We start from the raw sequence: 16675 nt of genomic DNA on the forward strand, positions 1-16675 counted from the left end.
ATTAGGAATAAAGAATAAGTGCTTATAACAATTATACTATTAGCTAAAATGCCAAAAGTGAAGTCTGGAAGTGCATGTTAAATATTTATCTACTCTCTTTATTCCCTCATGAACAAATTTTACATAGCTTTTACATAGCATTTACACCCAGACATGGTGACTGTTTAACCATTCCACTTCTTTATGTGGTCAGGAGGCCACTGAGCTTCTGAAGAGAGACTGACAGACATGGAGACACAGCTCACGACTCACAGCAGAGCAGAGAGGCACTGGTGACATCCTGGAACCAGGACTGACACTTTTGCTGCTCTCAGTCATGCTCTCTCACCCACTGGTTATGCTTCAGTCATATTTCCTTCTTCTCCTTGACAATCATCAGCTTTGTGTCCAACTTCCACTCACACAGCAGGTCACCTCTGAACCTTCTCACTACACCCTTCCCAGGGGCTGCCCCCATCCAGTAGACAGAACATGTTGTCAATGAAATGATGAAAAAATATATTGTATTTTTATCCACAGAATCAAAATTAACAATTTCTTCCTTTCCTCCCTCCTTTACTATTTGACATTACGGCAAAGCCAAGTGGGTGTACTCTCCCAGCATTACATGCTGAACCAATAAAAATTCTTAGTAGCTACACTGCCAGGTTAGAAGAGATTAGTACAATCTGACTAGCCCCTTGTCATCAATTTTAACTTTATACACCATTTCACAACTAGGAAGCCTTAGAGGATGTTAATCTGCAGGAAATCCAAGAGTGGGAGAGGAAACAAAATGCTGCCAAGTTATGGGTGTAATTCTATCTTTGCATAGACAGAAATCAGTTGCTGTCTGCTGACTGAACAAAACCAAAGCAGCAGAGAGGGCATCGATACAACACACCATGCCTTGCTGATTTCTCTCATATGCAAAACTCTCAAGTGTCACAGATCAAAAGAAGGGAAGAAATTTATACAAATTTTTTAATAGCCTTCAGAATAGACCCAAATCATGAGATCACACGGGAACCAGGAGGAACTTCCTCCCTTTATTCGGAAGTAGCACAGGCCACGTAAGACAACGCTTGACTGTTATTAAGTGTAACCTCCCACCAGCATTCTGGAAGGACATTACAAAGACAGATGCAATTTCTGAAACACGTACTTCTGAAAAGTCTGTAATTTCATCTTTAAGTTCTTTTTATTAGATCCAAATGCCAAAATCAAGGATTTTATTTAAATATTTGGGAGGGAGACTTCCTCTTGGATCACAGGTGCAATGAAGAGCAGAGAAACAAGCTGGCTTCCATCCTCAACTGATATTAAAACCAAATTGTTGCAAAGAATAAAATCTATTAAAAGTATATTTATGTTTATAATGCAAAAATCCCTCGCAGTTGATGTTGCTATTTCACTCTTCCCCAGTATAATGCAAGACAGGGTGAGTGCCTTTTACCTGTCTGTAGGTCCAGCTCCACGGACATTTTCTCTCAGACTGTCCATCCTTGAACAGACTGTAGAGCCATTCCTAGTTCTTTTGGGTGCACAGCTTGCACAGCACTGTATCAGAAATTGTCCTATGCTGCAAGTTTTTTCAAAGCTGCCATACATGAAGCTGTTTTAAAGGACTTTTGAAGGACTAAGGATTCAGGTGAGCACCAAGTCAGGACCATATAGGCACAGAGCTGCTGATCTTGCAGTGATTGTAACTAGCAGGTCTTCAAGGTGCCCTCTGCCTGGGAAAACTCTCCTCTCGGTACCCATCTCATCTTCTGCATGATGTCTGCACACCAGTAGGAACTATGCTTTTCAAAACATCTTGCTTCTCTCACATCTGAGCTTGACTAATAAGCTCTACTGACCACCTTATAAAACCCTTTGAGCAGTCTCTTCCAAGAGTTTTTGTGTGGAGTCATGGAGCATATGGAGTAGGAAGAAACATAGAATGAAGGGAAAAACCCTTGTGTGGACATAAGCCAGCCAATATGTTATTGTACGGGGTGGAGGAAAGGAGAAGAGAGAAGTTAGAGCACATGTGCCTGAAGACCTGCAGGATGATATAACAGCACTATCAAAATCCAAGCTCAACTACCTAGGCATTAAATACACCCTAACTGCAGAGAAGAAACACCAAGTCTTAACAAAAGGAAAGGGCTTTGCCACACATCCCAACCACAGAAGCAAACGTCATCAAAGCACAAATGATACGAGGCTGTTTTTAGAAGACTGTGCCTGAGTTTGGGCTAATTGCAAGACAAGAAGCAAGGGTAAGCCCAAAGAAAGGCACACTGATGCATATCCATGTACTGTCCGAAACTCAATGTTTAGTTCACAATAAAGCTCATCATCCCCTTAACATCTCTCTTTCCCCACAGCTCATAAATATTTAACCTGCCTGTAACTATTTCACAGGAATTTTTAATGTAGTCCAATGCTTGTGCTAGATGTGCGATATTTTAATAAACAATCAAAACCAAACTATACCTATTAAAACACAATAAAAATCTAATTTAGTGAAGCCCTGATGTTGCTTTATCTTTTTCCAGTTAATGTCTCATAAATTAAAAAAAAAACCAGGATAATGAGTATGTGACATATTAATGCAGATCACGGGGTTTGGCTGTCAGTGAGCATGTAAAAGTCCAGCTCTAGGCAAAGAAGGATGCATGTAAAATATATATCATGTGCATAATACAGAAATGAAACTAAAAAGCTGTGCAATCCTGGTTTTGCAAATGAGAATAATGACTCCCTAACAGTTAAAAGCACATTTCCACTGGAAAGAACATTTCGCCACTACCTTCGACAAAACCAGGACTCTACTCCAGTTTAATCCAGATCTTATTGAAGTCAGTGGAAAACTCTCAGGAGAAAGCAGTGGACTGCCACATCACTTTGTAGAGATGAACTGTTCTTTATAATATCAACAGCTCTTGAAATTGAAATTTTGGCAAAAAATGCTGATAACAATCCCTACTTCTTTTAGTACTGATGCAGTTACAGTTTCTCTTTTATTGCACTTTACAGTATGATTTTGCACCAGAGATTGTGTGCATGAATGTGTCTGCATGTGTGTACATGCATGAGATAGATAGCAACCCTCTTTTAAGCAAGGCACATGAAAAGATGCTATCTAAAATAAGCCTTGCCCAAAAGTCTCATTTCGGACACCAGTGCAAAAAGGTACTTGTTTACCTTTACTTCAGCATGACTTCTTATGTAATTAATCACTCATATGGAATATTTGACACAGAGATAATATGCTACACATTGCCTTTATAAGTAAGTGTTTATGTCAGACACAGAGACCTTCACAGCTGCCAAGCAGCATGTGCAATACAAGTCACGGGAACTGCACAGCCACAGAGCAGATTAACACAAATATCTTTTTCAGAGGAGAAATAAAAAAAATACAAGAGTCATCCACTGTAAAAGAGGGATTAAGTTCTGCTAGTCCATCCTCCCACCACCTGAACACCTCCTACATTCTTGGTGAATGGTCAACCACAAAATTAAATGAAACAATGATACTGTCATTGGTGTAGAAAGCATTGAGGAAACCACCATATCCACTGCAGCACAGACAATGAAATCTCCTCACCTAGCTTTCCACCATTCCAAGAGGACAGAACTGAAGTCATATACCACTTACTTTACTGAACTACATATCTACATCGACAAACTGCAAACTGGAAGCGATGGCAGTGGTATGCTCCAACTTGCTGACTTCCCCACACTTGACAAACGAAACCAGACAAGGGCAACAGCATGATGTCAAGAGTGAACTCAATAAATGAGTGCAAAGAGAACAATTTATTCATTCATTGCAACTCTGTCTGCAAAAGCAGAATGCATGCATCCTGTGAGCCCCCTTTCTTTTTTTCCCCAACGTCAGCAATAGTTTGCCATTCTTGTCATGAGGCTAGACACATCCCTGAGCAAGGGAGATTGTACACAGCTGAATATGCTCCGGTGCACAACTCAAAAGCCAAGAAGCTTTTAAATCTTTAGACAGCAGAAACAGTATATGCCTGGTCAAGCCATAGTTTCAGGACTGCAAAAGCAGATAGTCTACAACCCATCTGCATCACACACATGGAAATCTGTGCACATCTCTTCACTCCTAACACATATTCATGTGAGGACAGTCAGGCTGACAGAGGTAAATGGGATATGAAGAATGGATAGGAGAGACTATGACCATGATAGACAATCATCACAGTGCAAGAAAAAGCATTTTTCTTCAGTTTTTCTTTCTCACTCTACTTTGATAACTAATTATCAAAATGTCCCCTTTCCAGCCCTAAACCCTGTCCTTTCTGTGCCTGTCACATTACCATACCAATGGTATAATTGAGATTTACAGCAGTTCCTTACAAGAAACCTCTGCTGTGGGTGAAAAAGCTAGAAGAAATGTGCAAAGTTAATCTTCTAATTACTCCAGAAATCTGCATGCTAATGTGATATCATAATAATTAGGATTGCAAAGCAATTAAACTGTGTAAATGTCTGCAAGAGGGAGTAAAATTTTCACACTTGGAACGTGTTTTGACTGAAAACGTTTGAGTAGCCTCATCAAAGGGCTGTAAGGCTGATGTTCTGCCAGTACTAAAAACATCAGTGTAGACAAAGTCTTTGTTGTTTCTAACCAGAAAAGCACAGAAAAGTAGGATTGGCAAGGATGTCACATCACTTATTCTATCTGCTTCAAGGCAGGACTGACACTACTTATGTCATTCCTGGCAGACCACAGTTTAATCTGTTCTTCATGGCCCCAAGACTTCGCAACCTACCCAAGGAGTCATAGATCCCCTCCTTCTATCTGATTTGACTCTTTCCTCCTGCACATGAAATCCATTCATCTTTACCCTTTGGCACACACAGCAGTTTATTCCTCATATACCATTATTCATACAATTATAAGCTATTACCATATCCCTCTGCCCCTGTCTGCAGGCCAACCAATCCCATTCATTCTTCAGAAGTGATGTTATCTGGATCTGTGACCATTCCCACCACTCTTCCCTGAACTTCCTCCAACTGTTTATTCATGAAGTGCAATGCCCAAACTGGACACTATGTTACAAATGAAAGCTTTCCAACACTGTGACATGTCTTCTATGTTCCACTGTCCAGTTACTCCAGTAATATTTTCAAATCAGCCTGACATTAGTGACTGATGTTCAGACCATGATTCATAATAAGCTTCACACAGTTTTTCAAGGAACTAACAAAATTGCAAAACGGTCTTATAGTTATAAAGGTGCTCTTCCTAACTAAGTATACATCTCTGCACTTGGCTCAGTGACAATCCTCCCTGCTTTCACTAGAACATTTCTTCAAGTTGTCAGCATAACTCTGAATTCTAGCTTAGTCTCCCATTGTTCTAGAAGCTCTTTCCAACTTCATGCCACCTAAAAATTCCTATTCCACCACTAAGGTCATTAATGACAATAATGATGAAAACCAGATCAAACCTTTGCACACTTCAGTATATTTTACATTAGAATGATGGACCTTTGATAACTGCTATTTGGTATGGCAATCGAATCAGATTTGCATTGATTCCACATTGATTTCACTAAGGGCATGTTTCCCTTGATTGTTTATGAAACTGTGATACATATTAATGTCAAAATCATTACTAGAAGTCAATCTGTTCGGCCTCTGTTGTGCCTTACCTAGCTACAAGACTTGTTACTCAAGATGCAGAAAGACATTTTCACATTCTAAAAAGTCACACTGGCTGTTACTGAACTCTTGTCTCCTTCAGGTGCGTACACGTATTTTGTTAGTTCCAGTTTTTCAAAGACAAAATAATTTCCCCGTAATTCTCTTTCACCTCTTCACAGACGTTAGGCTTCTCTTTCTCACTCTTCCAGCACTTGACCTGCCTTCCCTGAGTTCTCAGAAGTAACTAGAAATGCTTTTGAGAATGCTTTAGCCAACTCCTTAAGTAACCTAGAATACAGAAATCAGGCACAGCTGATATCTGAATATGTTGTAACCTGTTCTTGCCCTTTCTAGCTTGTGATTTTACTCTCTGTCATAATACCGTGTGTCTGAGAGTGCATCTAGTATGACTCAAATGCATCAGTGAGAGTAGTTCTGATCCCTGAGTTAAAATTTAATATAATTTCTTGTCCTCAGCTCAAGATATAGATTCCTTTAAATCATAAAGCACCTCATACCTTCGTTCATTGTCATCAAGATGAGCAAAGAGCACGTTCTTGGAGATGGCCTTTGCCAGAGCAGTCATAGTTTTATAGTCCTTTGGAATAACCTGTATTCAGAAAAGAATGAAAGGTAATTAAAAGATCTTCATCTTTAAATCTATAGAAAATTCCACTATTCAAGATAATGGATGCAATTTGATTTCAAACTCTGAGATGGGTTTAGGCTATGATATAAAGCCACCAAGAAAGCAATAAATTACAGTTTTGATAATGTGAGGGTAAGAATTCATGTTCTCAATAAGACAACCAGAAAATAAATATAAGATCTGTGATGAGTGGGGAAAAGGATATCCATAAAATACTATAATTAGCAGGTACTGACAGTTGTGTAGTCTCCTTTTAAATCTCTTGGACTAAGGAAAACATATTTTATATTCTTCTTCCCCCACAAACAATATCAAAAGTAACCTAATTTAAAAACTAGGGAATGAGCAACATTTCTTCAGGTAAAAGGTAGAAATGTATTGATTCCACCATACTTAACTTTTGAGAGGGCTACCTAGGTCAAAATCCTGTGCCCTTGCTTCATGCCAAATGAGAAAGACTTGCATTTGAGAAAAAAAGAGGCATTTTTATTTGTTAATTAGAGACATGGCAAAAGTCCTGTTGTACATGAATTTCCTAAAAATATATGTTGAAACTCCGAAGTATGTTTTCACATTGGGTGAAGAATTTTATAAAGACTTTTGCAAGATAGGTTTTCCATTTTTGTAAGATATTAGTAAAGATACCGTGTCTCTGTATTTGCCAAGCATCTTATTCTGCCAGGCACAGAGACACAAGAATTTAGTAACAAGGTTATGAGTTGTAGAAGATTTACTTTAGCTTTAGTAAGCATGATTTTCCTCAATATTTACATTACAACAGGACAGAATCGAGTCTAGTGAGGTTGTGGAGTCTCCTTCCTTGGAGGTCTTCAAGACTCACCTGGACATGTTCCTGTGTGACCTGATCTATGTGAACCTGCTTTGGCAGAGAGGTTGGACTAGATAATCTCTAAAGGTCTCTTCCAATCCCTACCATTCTATGATTCTAGTAAAATTTTAAGAGTTAAATTAACCTCACTGCAATCTGAAAAACAACATCTGTTCACCAGTTTTAATTACTGTGAAAAAAAAAAGGTCTGAAAATGGGCATTGATCTTTCACATTTTCTTATTATAGAAATAATGTAGTTTTTATTTAAGTTACTACATATGCTGATGTGTAGGTAGGTTCCTTTCCTCATTCTGGAATGGCAAGATGCTACCCATCCAACCAGAAGAAGGATTTCTCAACTCAAGAAACTGACGTAGAACTAGTTCTCAAAAAGAATTGATCTAGATTTATTTCAAGGGAAAGTATTTCCCTCTGAAGATCTAAACTCTGTCTTTAGACATCACTTATATTGACTGCTGTAGTCATTAGACTACTCAAATTAAGTCTAAAGAAGCATATATGTATAAACTGCATATCTGTATCAGAATTAAATGTAATCTCATTTATCTAAAAGTTTTTAAACCTCAATTTTAAATCAAATTAACATTTAGACAGTATCTTATTCTTGGGTTTTACCCTATCAAACAAATCCTGGTTTGAATTGCAATCCTGAACCCCTTGCTCTGTTAATAATAACCTAGCTGTTCAACTCACTGAGCTGAGCCAAAAGGGTAGATAATCAAATCACTAAGACACTCAACTGCAACCCTCCTGCCGATTATCATAGAATCATAGAATTGTAGGGGTTGAAAGGGACCTTTAGAGATCATCTAGTCCAATCCCTCTGCAGAAGCACGTTCACCTAGGAACATGTCCAGGCAGGTCTTGAAGACCTCCAAGGAAGGAGGCTCCACAACCCCTCTGGGCAGCCTGTGCCAGGGCTCCCTCACCTGAACAGTAAAATAGTTTTTTCTTATATTTAAGTGGAACTTTTTGTGTTCCAGCTTCATCCCATTATCCCTTGTCCTGTTACTAGCTACTATAGAGAAAAAGGATGTCCCAGCCTCCTGACACCCACTCTTTAGGATATTTATAAATGTTAATAAGATCTCCTCTTAGTCTCCTCCATAGACTAGCCTTTCTCAGTCTAAATCTGCAGCAATGAAAGTTACGAGGTATGGACCGAAATAGGTCTGTTAAGATCAGAAAACACAGAAGAGCTTCTTTAGGTATCACGGTAACCAGGCATCTGATCAAAAGCAAATGTTGGGAAGAATCACTTGACCGTTTCTTACACTGCTCTTCCAAGTAATCGACTGTCCTCTTTAAGCAAATAAACCTCTTTACAGCAAGATTCCTGCTCTGTTAGTTGTTAACTATATATTATGTCAGATGTGTTGACAAATATTGCTTTCTCTAGTTTCAGGAATGAAGCAATGAAATAATCCTCTGAAGAGATCTTCCTTTGTGCTTCTCAGAATGGAGCCATGCCAGGTGCTTGCTCAAATCACAACGCTAAGTCTCCTTTGATTTTCTCTCCAGTGACATAACTCATTGCGCTGCCTTTAGCACTACTCATCACTATAGCTCACCCCTTCAAGGCATCCTTTAAATTGGCTTCTGACCCATATGTATTTGTATCCAACACCTGAATTCAAGCCAGAAGTTCTTCCTGGCTACTATCTAAAATTCCATCTGTTTGCAATAGTCTAACACAATCCCTGCCTTGCTTTTTACACTTTTAAATTAGTTTCATAACTTGCCCTTTCAGTGTCTCCCTTTATTTCTGTATTCTAGATATCTGTGTCACAAACACACATCCATGGGATACACCATGGGATTTGTTTGCTGATGGCAGAAGACAAAGCCCTGACACAAACCCTCTCACTGATAGTTCTATACTGCTTGTAACATCTGTAGTCTGAGAAGAAACTATGACCTAAATTATTATTAATTAAGCTCAGTCAGTTCCTAGGAAAATAAAATCGTAACAGCCCTAGTCACAGAACACAGAGACCATAATCTGCATTGCTTCTTGGAGTTCTTGCCTACCCATGCTACTGTTTGGGCTTGTTAGCATCACTGTTGAAAAAGGAAGAAAATAAAGTTAACTTTAAATTTCATTATAAACATAAACGAATTACTAAGGGCTGTGGGAAGGAATATTTCCTTTGATTTTCAGAAGAGTCAGATAGAACCCATATTAAGCAGAGATAAATGTGATGATCTCTCCATAGAGGTTTTCATGGCAGATACTGCAAACTGCACAGAAAGAAAAGTGTCTGGAAGTGGCTTTTAAAATATCGCACAATTTTTTTAATAGTGCAATGCATTAATAGCTTGGTGTTCTTGAAACTTACTGTATATTTGCAAGCAGTATTTAACTGCCATAAAAATACTTCTCCATACTTGATTTTAGGATGAAAAGCTCTCATAATTCTTTGTTTCTCAGGACAGAAATCCCCAGAGCAGACAGTGAACTTGTATCATAAGTGGATGACAAAAAGTACATCTGACTGAAAAGGCAAAAATTATTCTGCCAAAAAACAGTGACTGACAAAATGTATTCCCATAAAGAAAAAGCTCTTTGGGTTAAAGCTACTCCAGGCATGCACAAAAGCACATTAGTAGCATCTGTCAACCTTATGAAATGCATTTTTAGCACAGCTCCCTAGACAAACATGACACGCTATTGTAATGTCTGTCTTCTAATAACCTTTGTAAGCTTTGGCCAGTGTCAAAAAAATGTGCAGTGTTATTAAGCAATATCAAAGATGTAATACAGATAGATATTTCTGTGAAAAGGGCAGATTAAAAAAAGAGAAGTCCAAATTAGTGCTCTTACTGAAGAAATTACCTAATTTGGGATTGGCATTTCTTCAAAGACAATGGTCATATAAAATCACCCAAAACAATGGTCAAGAGACTTCCGAAAACCCATGAGTTACGCTGTGCTAAGTCAACACAGGAACTATGTGCCTGAACAGTCTAGGGAACCTAAATGATCTAGGTTAGAAGAAAACTTGAGCTAGAAGTGACTTTTCAAGGGGGAAAAAAAATGTAGGAAATGCAGCAATAGAAAATGCTGCTTTTCAAAACTGTGAGGTTCTGACAGAACTCAGAGCTGCCAGTCTCTGAATATCACAAAAAGTCTGAGAATTACTGACACTCTTTGAGGGGGAAACAGATTAGAAGCACATCTCAAATAGGAAAGAATAAAGAATGCTGAAGCCACATTAATGGGGAAGTACTTAGTCAAGGAGGCAGCAAAAGAACTTGAGTGTGAAAAAGACGGTCAAGCCATGCATATGCCAGCATGAGAGCACTATCCAACAGGCTGACCCATGAGGCCAAATTATGAGCAATACAGGAGTCATTCGATTGTCCTGTACACCTCTGAATCAGACAGATGGTAACATATTACCTTTCTGACATAAGAAACAGCATCTTCCTCAGTGTATACTTCTGCACTGACTCCCCCTCTCCTGCGTCGGGCTTTTACCACTGGGTTGGGAGGAGGAGGGGAAATCTCATCATCATGAGAATCAGACTGGGAACTGGATTTCTGTCGAGCCAGTATTTGTTTGCATTCTTCCTGCAAGGCAAAAAGAGGCAGTGAAATATCTCTTACCCATGTAGCCAACTTGCTGGATATACTTAGTTCACTCTTTTACAACCATCAGCAACCCCTTCACTTCTACTTTTGGATGACTGTCAATCTACACACGTGTACTACTGAAAGAAAACTAAAAATTTAATGTGAGCAGCATGAAGGACTGACATTAACTGCAATGTATGTACAGGTATCATCACTTCAACACCTGACCTGTTCAATTCTTTCTTACATGTAAGGAAACCAATGTATTACAAACTGCAGACATATCTTTGCAGCTACTCCTGGCTGAGAAAGCAAAAGAACAAGCCTCTTTTGCTTACTCTCCAACATCACAGCTGTTATTTTTCAGTTGGCTTGTACATATCTTTGTCACTTGTACAGAGAACATACCAGAAGTCACACATCAGTATATTAGACAAGTTCCTTCATCTTTCTCTGCTTTGTAGGCTCACTATCACCAGAAGACCAAAGATGCTCCCTACTCCAGAATTTCTGCCTTACAACTGATTTACAATCTATGGGACTACGTCCAAGCCAATAAGATCCAAGGTAGGCTCCAGAGGACTATGAAAAATGAAGGCTGGCCTAACACCAGCTGGCCAATAGGGAGGCTGTTCTCCAAATTTCACACTCATGGAATGGAGAATAAAATACCAAGGGGAATCCCTAAAGAGATAGTAACAAGAGCAGGAAACACTACAGTAAACCTTCAAGAGAGGATGTCCGAGCTGCAAGACATTGTCAATTCATACATTGAATTATTTGACTTCTAAATAATTGAGACAAATAAGATTACTCCAAATTATAATATCTTCCCAGAGACTCATCTTCTATTCTTCAACTTCCTGGGATTCAAGGGAAAGCATTCAAGAGTAAAATTGTCTTTTCATCACCCATATCTATATCATCCTCAGCCAAAGGAACTGAGGGCTGGCTTCTCGTTGCCAGCACATCTCCTCATCCCTGGTACCACCTCAACCTGGCATCTTCCTCACAACACACCACACTGTCTATACTGCTTCTTCAGTGTGTTCTTAACTGGTTCCTTCTAATCTCCATTGACCTTGCCTAAGGCAAGGGAGAATTGGAGATTGGATGGACCACGTATCCTGACCTCTTGTCTAATACAGGAACCCAAAGGGCACATGCAGGAAAGACATGAGCACTGTAAGAAGCAAGTTGCCTTGTGCAGCAGTAGTCCAGTGATTTCATTTATTGCCATCTATTATATTGCTGTAGGCATAACTCACACCCTGATAAGTCTAGGGGTTATGTTGATTAGCATACATGTAACCAGGTATCATCCAAAAACTTCTTGAACAATTCCAGTATTCTTGAGACCTCAATTCAAATTAGAAGCATAGTAGGCTACCCAAAAGGAAACATAGTAATGCTGAGGTCCCTGTGCACCCCATAACACCAGTTTGACAGGGATACCAGAACCTGGCCTCCATCTTACAGAGTTCATATCCAATGAGACTTTGCAATCAGAGCTAATACATGGAGTTGGTGGAGGAGGGAGGATCTGGGAGCACCAGTGCTAGACATGTGGCAGATTACCAATATAGCCAGTTGGTCTCATTGACAGAGGAAATGAGTTATAGTTAACTCATCAGGTATGACACCAGAAAAGAGTGGTACAGAAAACTGGCACAAGTTCACAATTTTTAAGCTTGCAAGAAAAATAGATGATTAATATATGTTTTGCCACTGATGTTTACAAATGTCTGACAAATCCAGTCAAGCCACTTGTCTTTTCTGGTCTTATTCCAGTTTCTTCCCTCATCATCACTGACATTGCCCCTGTCATTAACCTAAGGAGCCTTTGACATGAAATTTTGATGTATCACTGTTACTTGTAACAAATAACTAACTAGTATTTCCCATGCTCCACAACTCAAAGTAATAAGTCACACGTTCTTGTTTTGATTAAGGGAGTACTGAAATATTTAAGAAACAAGCATAGAGATAAAATGTAGAGGGTTGGCTAAAGATCTGACTTTTCAAAGTTCTGACCTGTCTCAGAAAGTGTCAAACTCTTTCTGAGATAGCTTTTTTTGTTAAGATTTGGGTTACAACACTGCAACTCCTGGGCCATAACACAGAAATTAATTCAAATGTATTAAATCTTTACTGAAACTTTTTCATTTCCAATTTAGAATTCCAAATAACAGCATTGGTCATGTTAAAAAATGACTCAGCTAGATTTTCCTATCAAAAACTGCAAGTCCTATTTAAGCACTCTCATCAACTTCTTTCCTACTCCTTGCTGTCTCTAGCTTCTTTAACTACAATTATGCACATATAGAAACACAAACATTTAAAATATGTGTGCTACATATTATGATCATTTAATATTTAGCAATCAAAACTAAACTTATGACTGAAAAATTTCACAACCAGCTATTGCAGTTTATGCATCTCTTAGTTCTCTGTTTACATTAAACCAACAAAACCAAATGCACCTTCTCCATAGGCTTAACTAAAAGGTAAAGAAGACCCTTCTGGACAGTCAGCAGCTGAAGTATACTAAAAAGTAACTACAACAAGAAGGCAGACAGGTAGCTATTTAATGGTATGCAGCACTTACACATTTCTTTTTATACACAGTATATTTACTCTTAGAGAAGAATACTAGTTTGCCCCATTTCAATATCAAATAACACACTTCTTTTTCAGTATCCATTGTATAAAAGGCACTTCCAAGGGATTAATAAATAATATCTCTTCTGCCCTAGCACAGACTTATACACAAAAGAAAGCTCAGTAAGATAAAATTAATATCACAAAGCATGCTCTTAAACCCAAACACTTTTTAAAGCCAAAAAGATATTAAAGGATTATAAAAGTGAGTTACCATATGATTCATTTTAAAAGGAAGTCTCTTCACTACAAACTCCTTTTATATAAACAGCAGATAGTTGACTGGCTGACTTTTCCATATGCCGCTATTTGTAGTCTAGGTAGGATTTCCATTACTGGACTAAAGAGTGCCTTTTGAAAATCAAAGCATACACTCTGTCCTGGGTTAAGCTTTCAAAAAGCCATCTTCCATATATCCTGAGGTAAAACGGCACAAATAAAGCAAATATTTTAAAGGAGGCATGAACTCTCTGAAGAATAGTTCTTCAAACACTGATCCTCAGACACAGCTCGATGTGAATGCTTGTGCAGAACTCACTTTCAAGTAAACACCTCACCATCTTTTGTCGTCATGACAACAGCGATCTCTCTATTCAGATGGCACAGATAATTCACAATCATATTGTCCAATTATGTCCACCTTAGAATATGAAAACACATGGAAGATATAACTGCAAAACAGTGTAATTGCTTTTGAACAAGCCCCAGTGAGCATCTTGTTCTTCCCTTGACATTGCTACTTGCACCAGCTTCAGTGGAGATGCTCCTGACTTGTAGGACACATAGGGCCTCATCCAGTTATCCACAGTTCTGTGCCACTATGGGTCACCTTGCTCAGCTTTCACTTGCCAGCTGAGGACACGAGTCTCATGCTGTCCTGTGTCACATCTACCAGCTCCAGTGTACATCACACAATTTCGGGTGTCTTAAATGGCAGCAGGAGACCACATGTGCACAACTAACTGCAGTCTCCAGCATCACTGCCAGAGATAAAAATAATGATATATTAACACACTGCATGTCTACAAACCAACATTGCTGTGTAACAGCAACATTTTATTTCATATGTACATAATCTAATCCTACTTCTATACAAACCACATAGCAAGTGACCAACAATTTAATTAAAGGTGTGAACAAAAGTGTTTTACCGGATTTCTGGAAGAGCTAGATGGTGAAACTGAAACACCATCACTAACTTCAATGATAATAAACTGTAAAGGAAAGAAAATATATGACTGTTGCCTCAAATTAAAAGAAAGAATAGATAATAAATAACAATTGCAGTGACCCACTTATCTTTTTATTGTTCTCCTTTAGCTAAATCATTTGAGCTGCAAGAGGTTGAGGTATAAAATATAGGAATTTTAGCATGCTGTCCTTAGGGTATGGGATCACCACCTTTCCCAATTAACTTTTCCACAAGTTTGTAATGAGCTTAAACACTGCAAGTGAAGTGACCACAATGCTGAGGCAGTTTTTAGGTTTACCCTTCCTTTCTGATCGCTGCTGAAGAGCACACACACTTCCTGTCCCAGCAGCTTTTTCCTCTATCAGCTGGAGCATTTCCAAACAGAAATTCACTTCCAGTAGCTCCCCTCCCCATCTCTCCTTTCAGGCTTTGTCACCACTTGGAAACTCAGATGTTTCAGTTGAAGGAAGGACAGCACCAAAGGAGTCTCTGAATCACTATGCAGCTTTACAACAACATCCCAAAAAGACTTCTAAAAGCAAGTCAGCTGTTCAGTATCACTTCTTGCTATCTTTGCTTTGCCTCCTAAAATTTATTCATTGCATTTGAATGCAAAAAAGTAAAGTACACTCTAAATTAAATATTTTCTCTTTTTTTTTTTTTTTCCTGAAGTGCACTCATACAGTTTTATGACTGACAGACCTGGAATACACTTTCTATTTATCTGCAGAAAATGTGTAGGATACTTCATGTGCCCGTAATTAATCTCTTTGCACTGGAATCAACCCAGAGGAGATGCTCTCAATACAGGAAGAATTGTAAAGCCATCTCCTTACTCTGGGAGGCTGATGCAATAACTTATAGCAACTTATAAAGGCCAAAGGCAAAGCACTCTGCTTGGTTAGAACCACAGGACTGACTGATGCCATCACTGAAAGCTGGAGAAATCTGAGAGGTCTTAATGTCCTTTCCAGTTTTGTCTTTCTCACACTGGACAACTCTACTATCTTTATGATAGTTCAGTCTTGTAACTGAATACTTTTCACACAATTCCAAGTATTGTTCCACTGCCTTTCCCTGTGAAATGCCACCTTTTCTTATACAGCATCACTAAGAAATATCTTTAGTAACCACCCCTCCCACTAACATATTTTTCCACTCCATGGTTATCCACCATTTCGATTACTACTACTGCATCCTTGGTGGCCTCTCTGCATCTCAGTTTATTCCCAATTTCCAATCTAGCCAAAATTCTCCTGCCAAAAGTCCACCTACTCTTCTGCCACTCTGACTGCATCATTTGCCTTCTTGAGTCCCTTTACTGGCTCCCTTTTACCTTGTTCAACACATTAACACTTCTTGTCTTCCCCTCCAGTGTCTTGCAGTATCTCAACTCATCACCACCTCTTCCTTACTTTCTCACATACGCCTCAAAGTAAAGCAAGAGGAGTTATGTTACAAAACACAAACCATATTTTTGATACTTAAAAGCTTATATAATAAAAAAGAACCATAGCTGACACTTGTGATTTTTAAAATCCAGCCAAATAACAATGTGTGCATGCATACCTTGTATAAGAAGAAACATGCCCACAGAAAAGCTCTCTTTCTACCAGACAAATACAACTTAAACTAAAATGCTAAACATTATGCCATGTTTTTCAGCAACAAGAACTCCTAAGCCATTCTGAAGTTTGTAATCACTGGATATGTAATGTCAAAGCTGCATATTTATTTTTTATTCCAGCCTTCCAACAAAGCAGAACCTTATCCAAGAGAAACTCCATCAGTCTCAGTGAGGCTTACATGTAAGAGGCAGAAATAGACCTTCAGAGCATAGGAAGAGATAGCTGATAATTGAGGTTATCAACAAAGAGGAATCATAAATGCTGTCATGCCATTGCACTCCTTAAAATAGTTCTGTTGTGTAGGCCCACTTAATGTTTAGAAGTGTACTGATGCCCTTAGATCAAATGTGCTGTTGACAGCAAGGTTGGTTATTCAAAATCTTCTCTTTCCTCAGCCATTTCAGAAATGTCTGTAGAAACATTTCTACTCTTCAATAAAATTCTATTCAATTTATTGTCTCTTC

At 38.6% G+C, this 16675-nt stretch overlaps 1 protein-coding gene across 1 annotated transcript in view; it reads right to left on the reverse strand.

The window, feature by feature from the left end:
• PRKAR1B (protein kinase cAMP-dependent type I regulatory subunit beta) overlaps positions 1-16675 on the reverse strand; it is a 101719-nt gene that overhangs the window by 77417 nt on the left and 7627 nt on the right. The window contains exons 3-4 of the mRNA XM_061994390.1: positions 10557-10727; positions 6171-6262 (exon numbers count right to left, since the gene is read on the reverse strand). Coding sequence (XP_061850374.1) covers positions 6171-6262; positions 10557-10727 — 263 coding nt within the window. The remainder of the gene's footprint in view (positions 1-6170; positions 6263-10556; positions 10728-16675) is intronic.

Source organism: Colius striatus, chromosome 3 (genome assembly GCF_028858725.1).
Source record: "Colius striatus isolate bColStr4 chromosome 3, bColStr4.1.hap1, whole genome shotgun sequence".
NCBI lineage: Eukaryota > Metazoa > Chordata > Aves > Coliiformes > Coliidae > Colius > Colius striatus.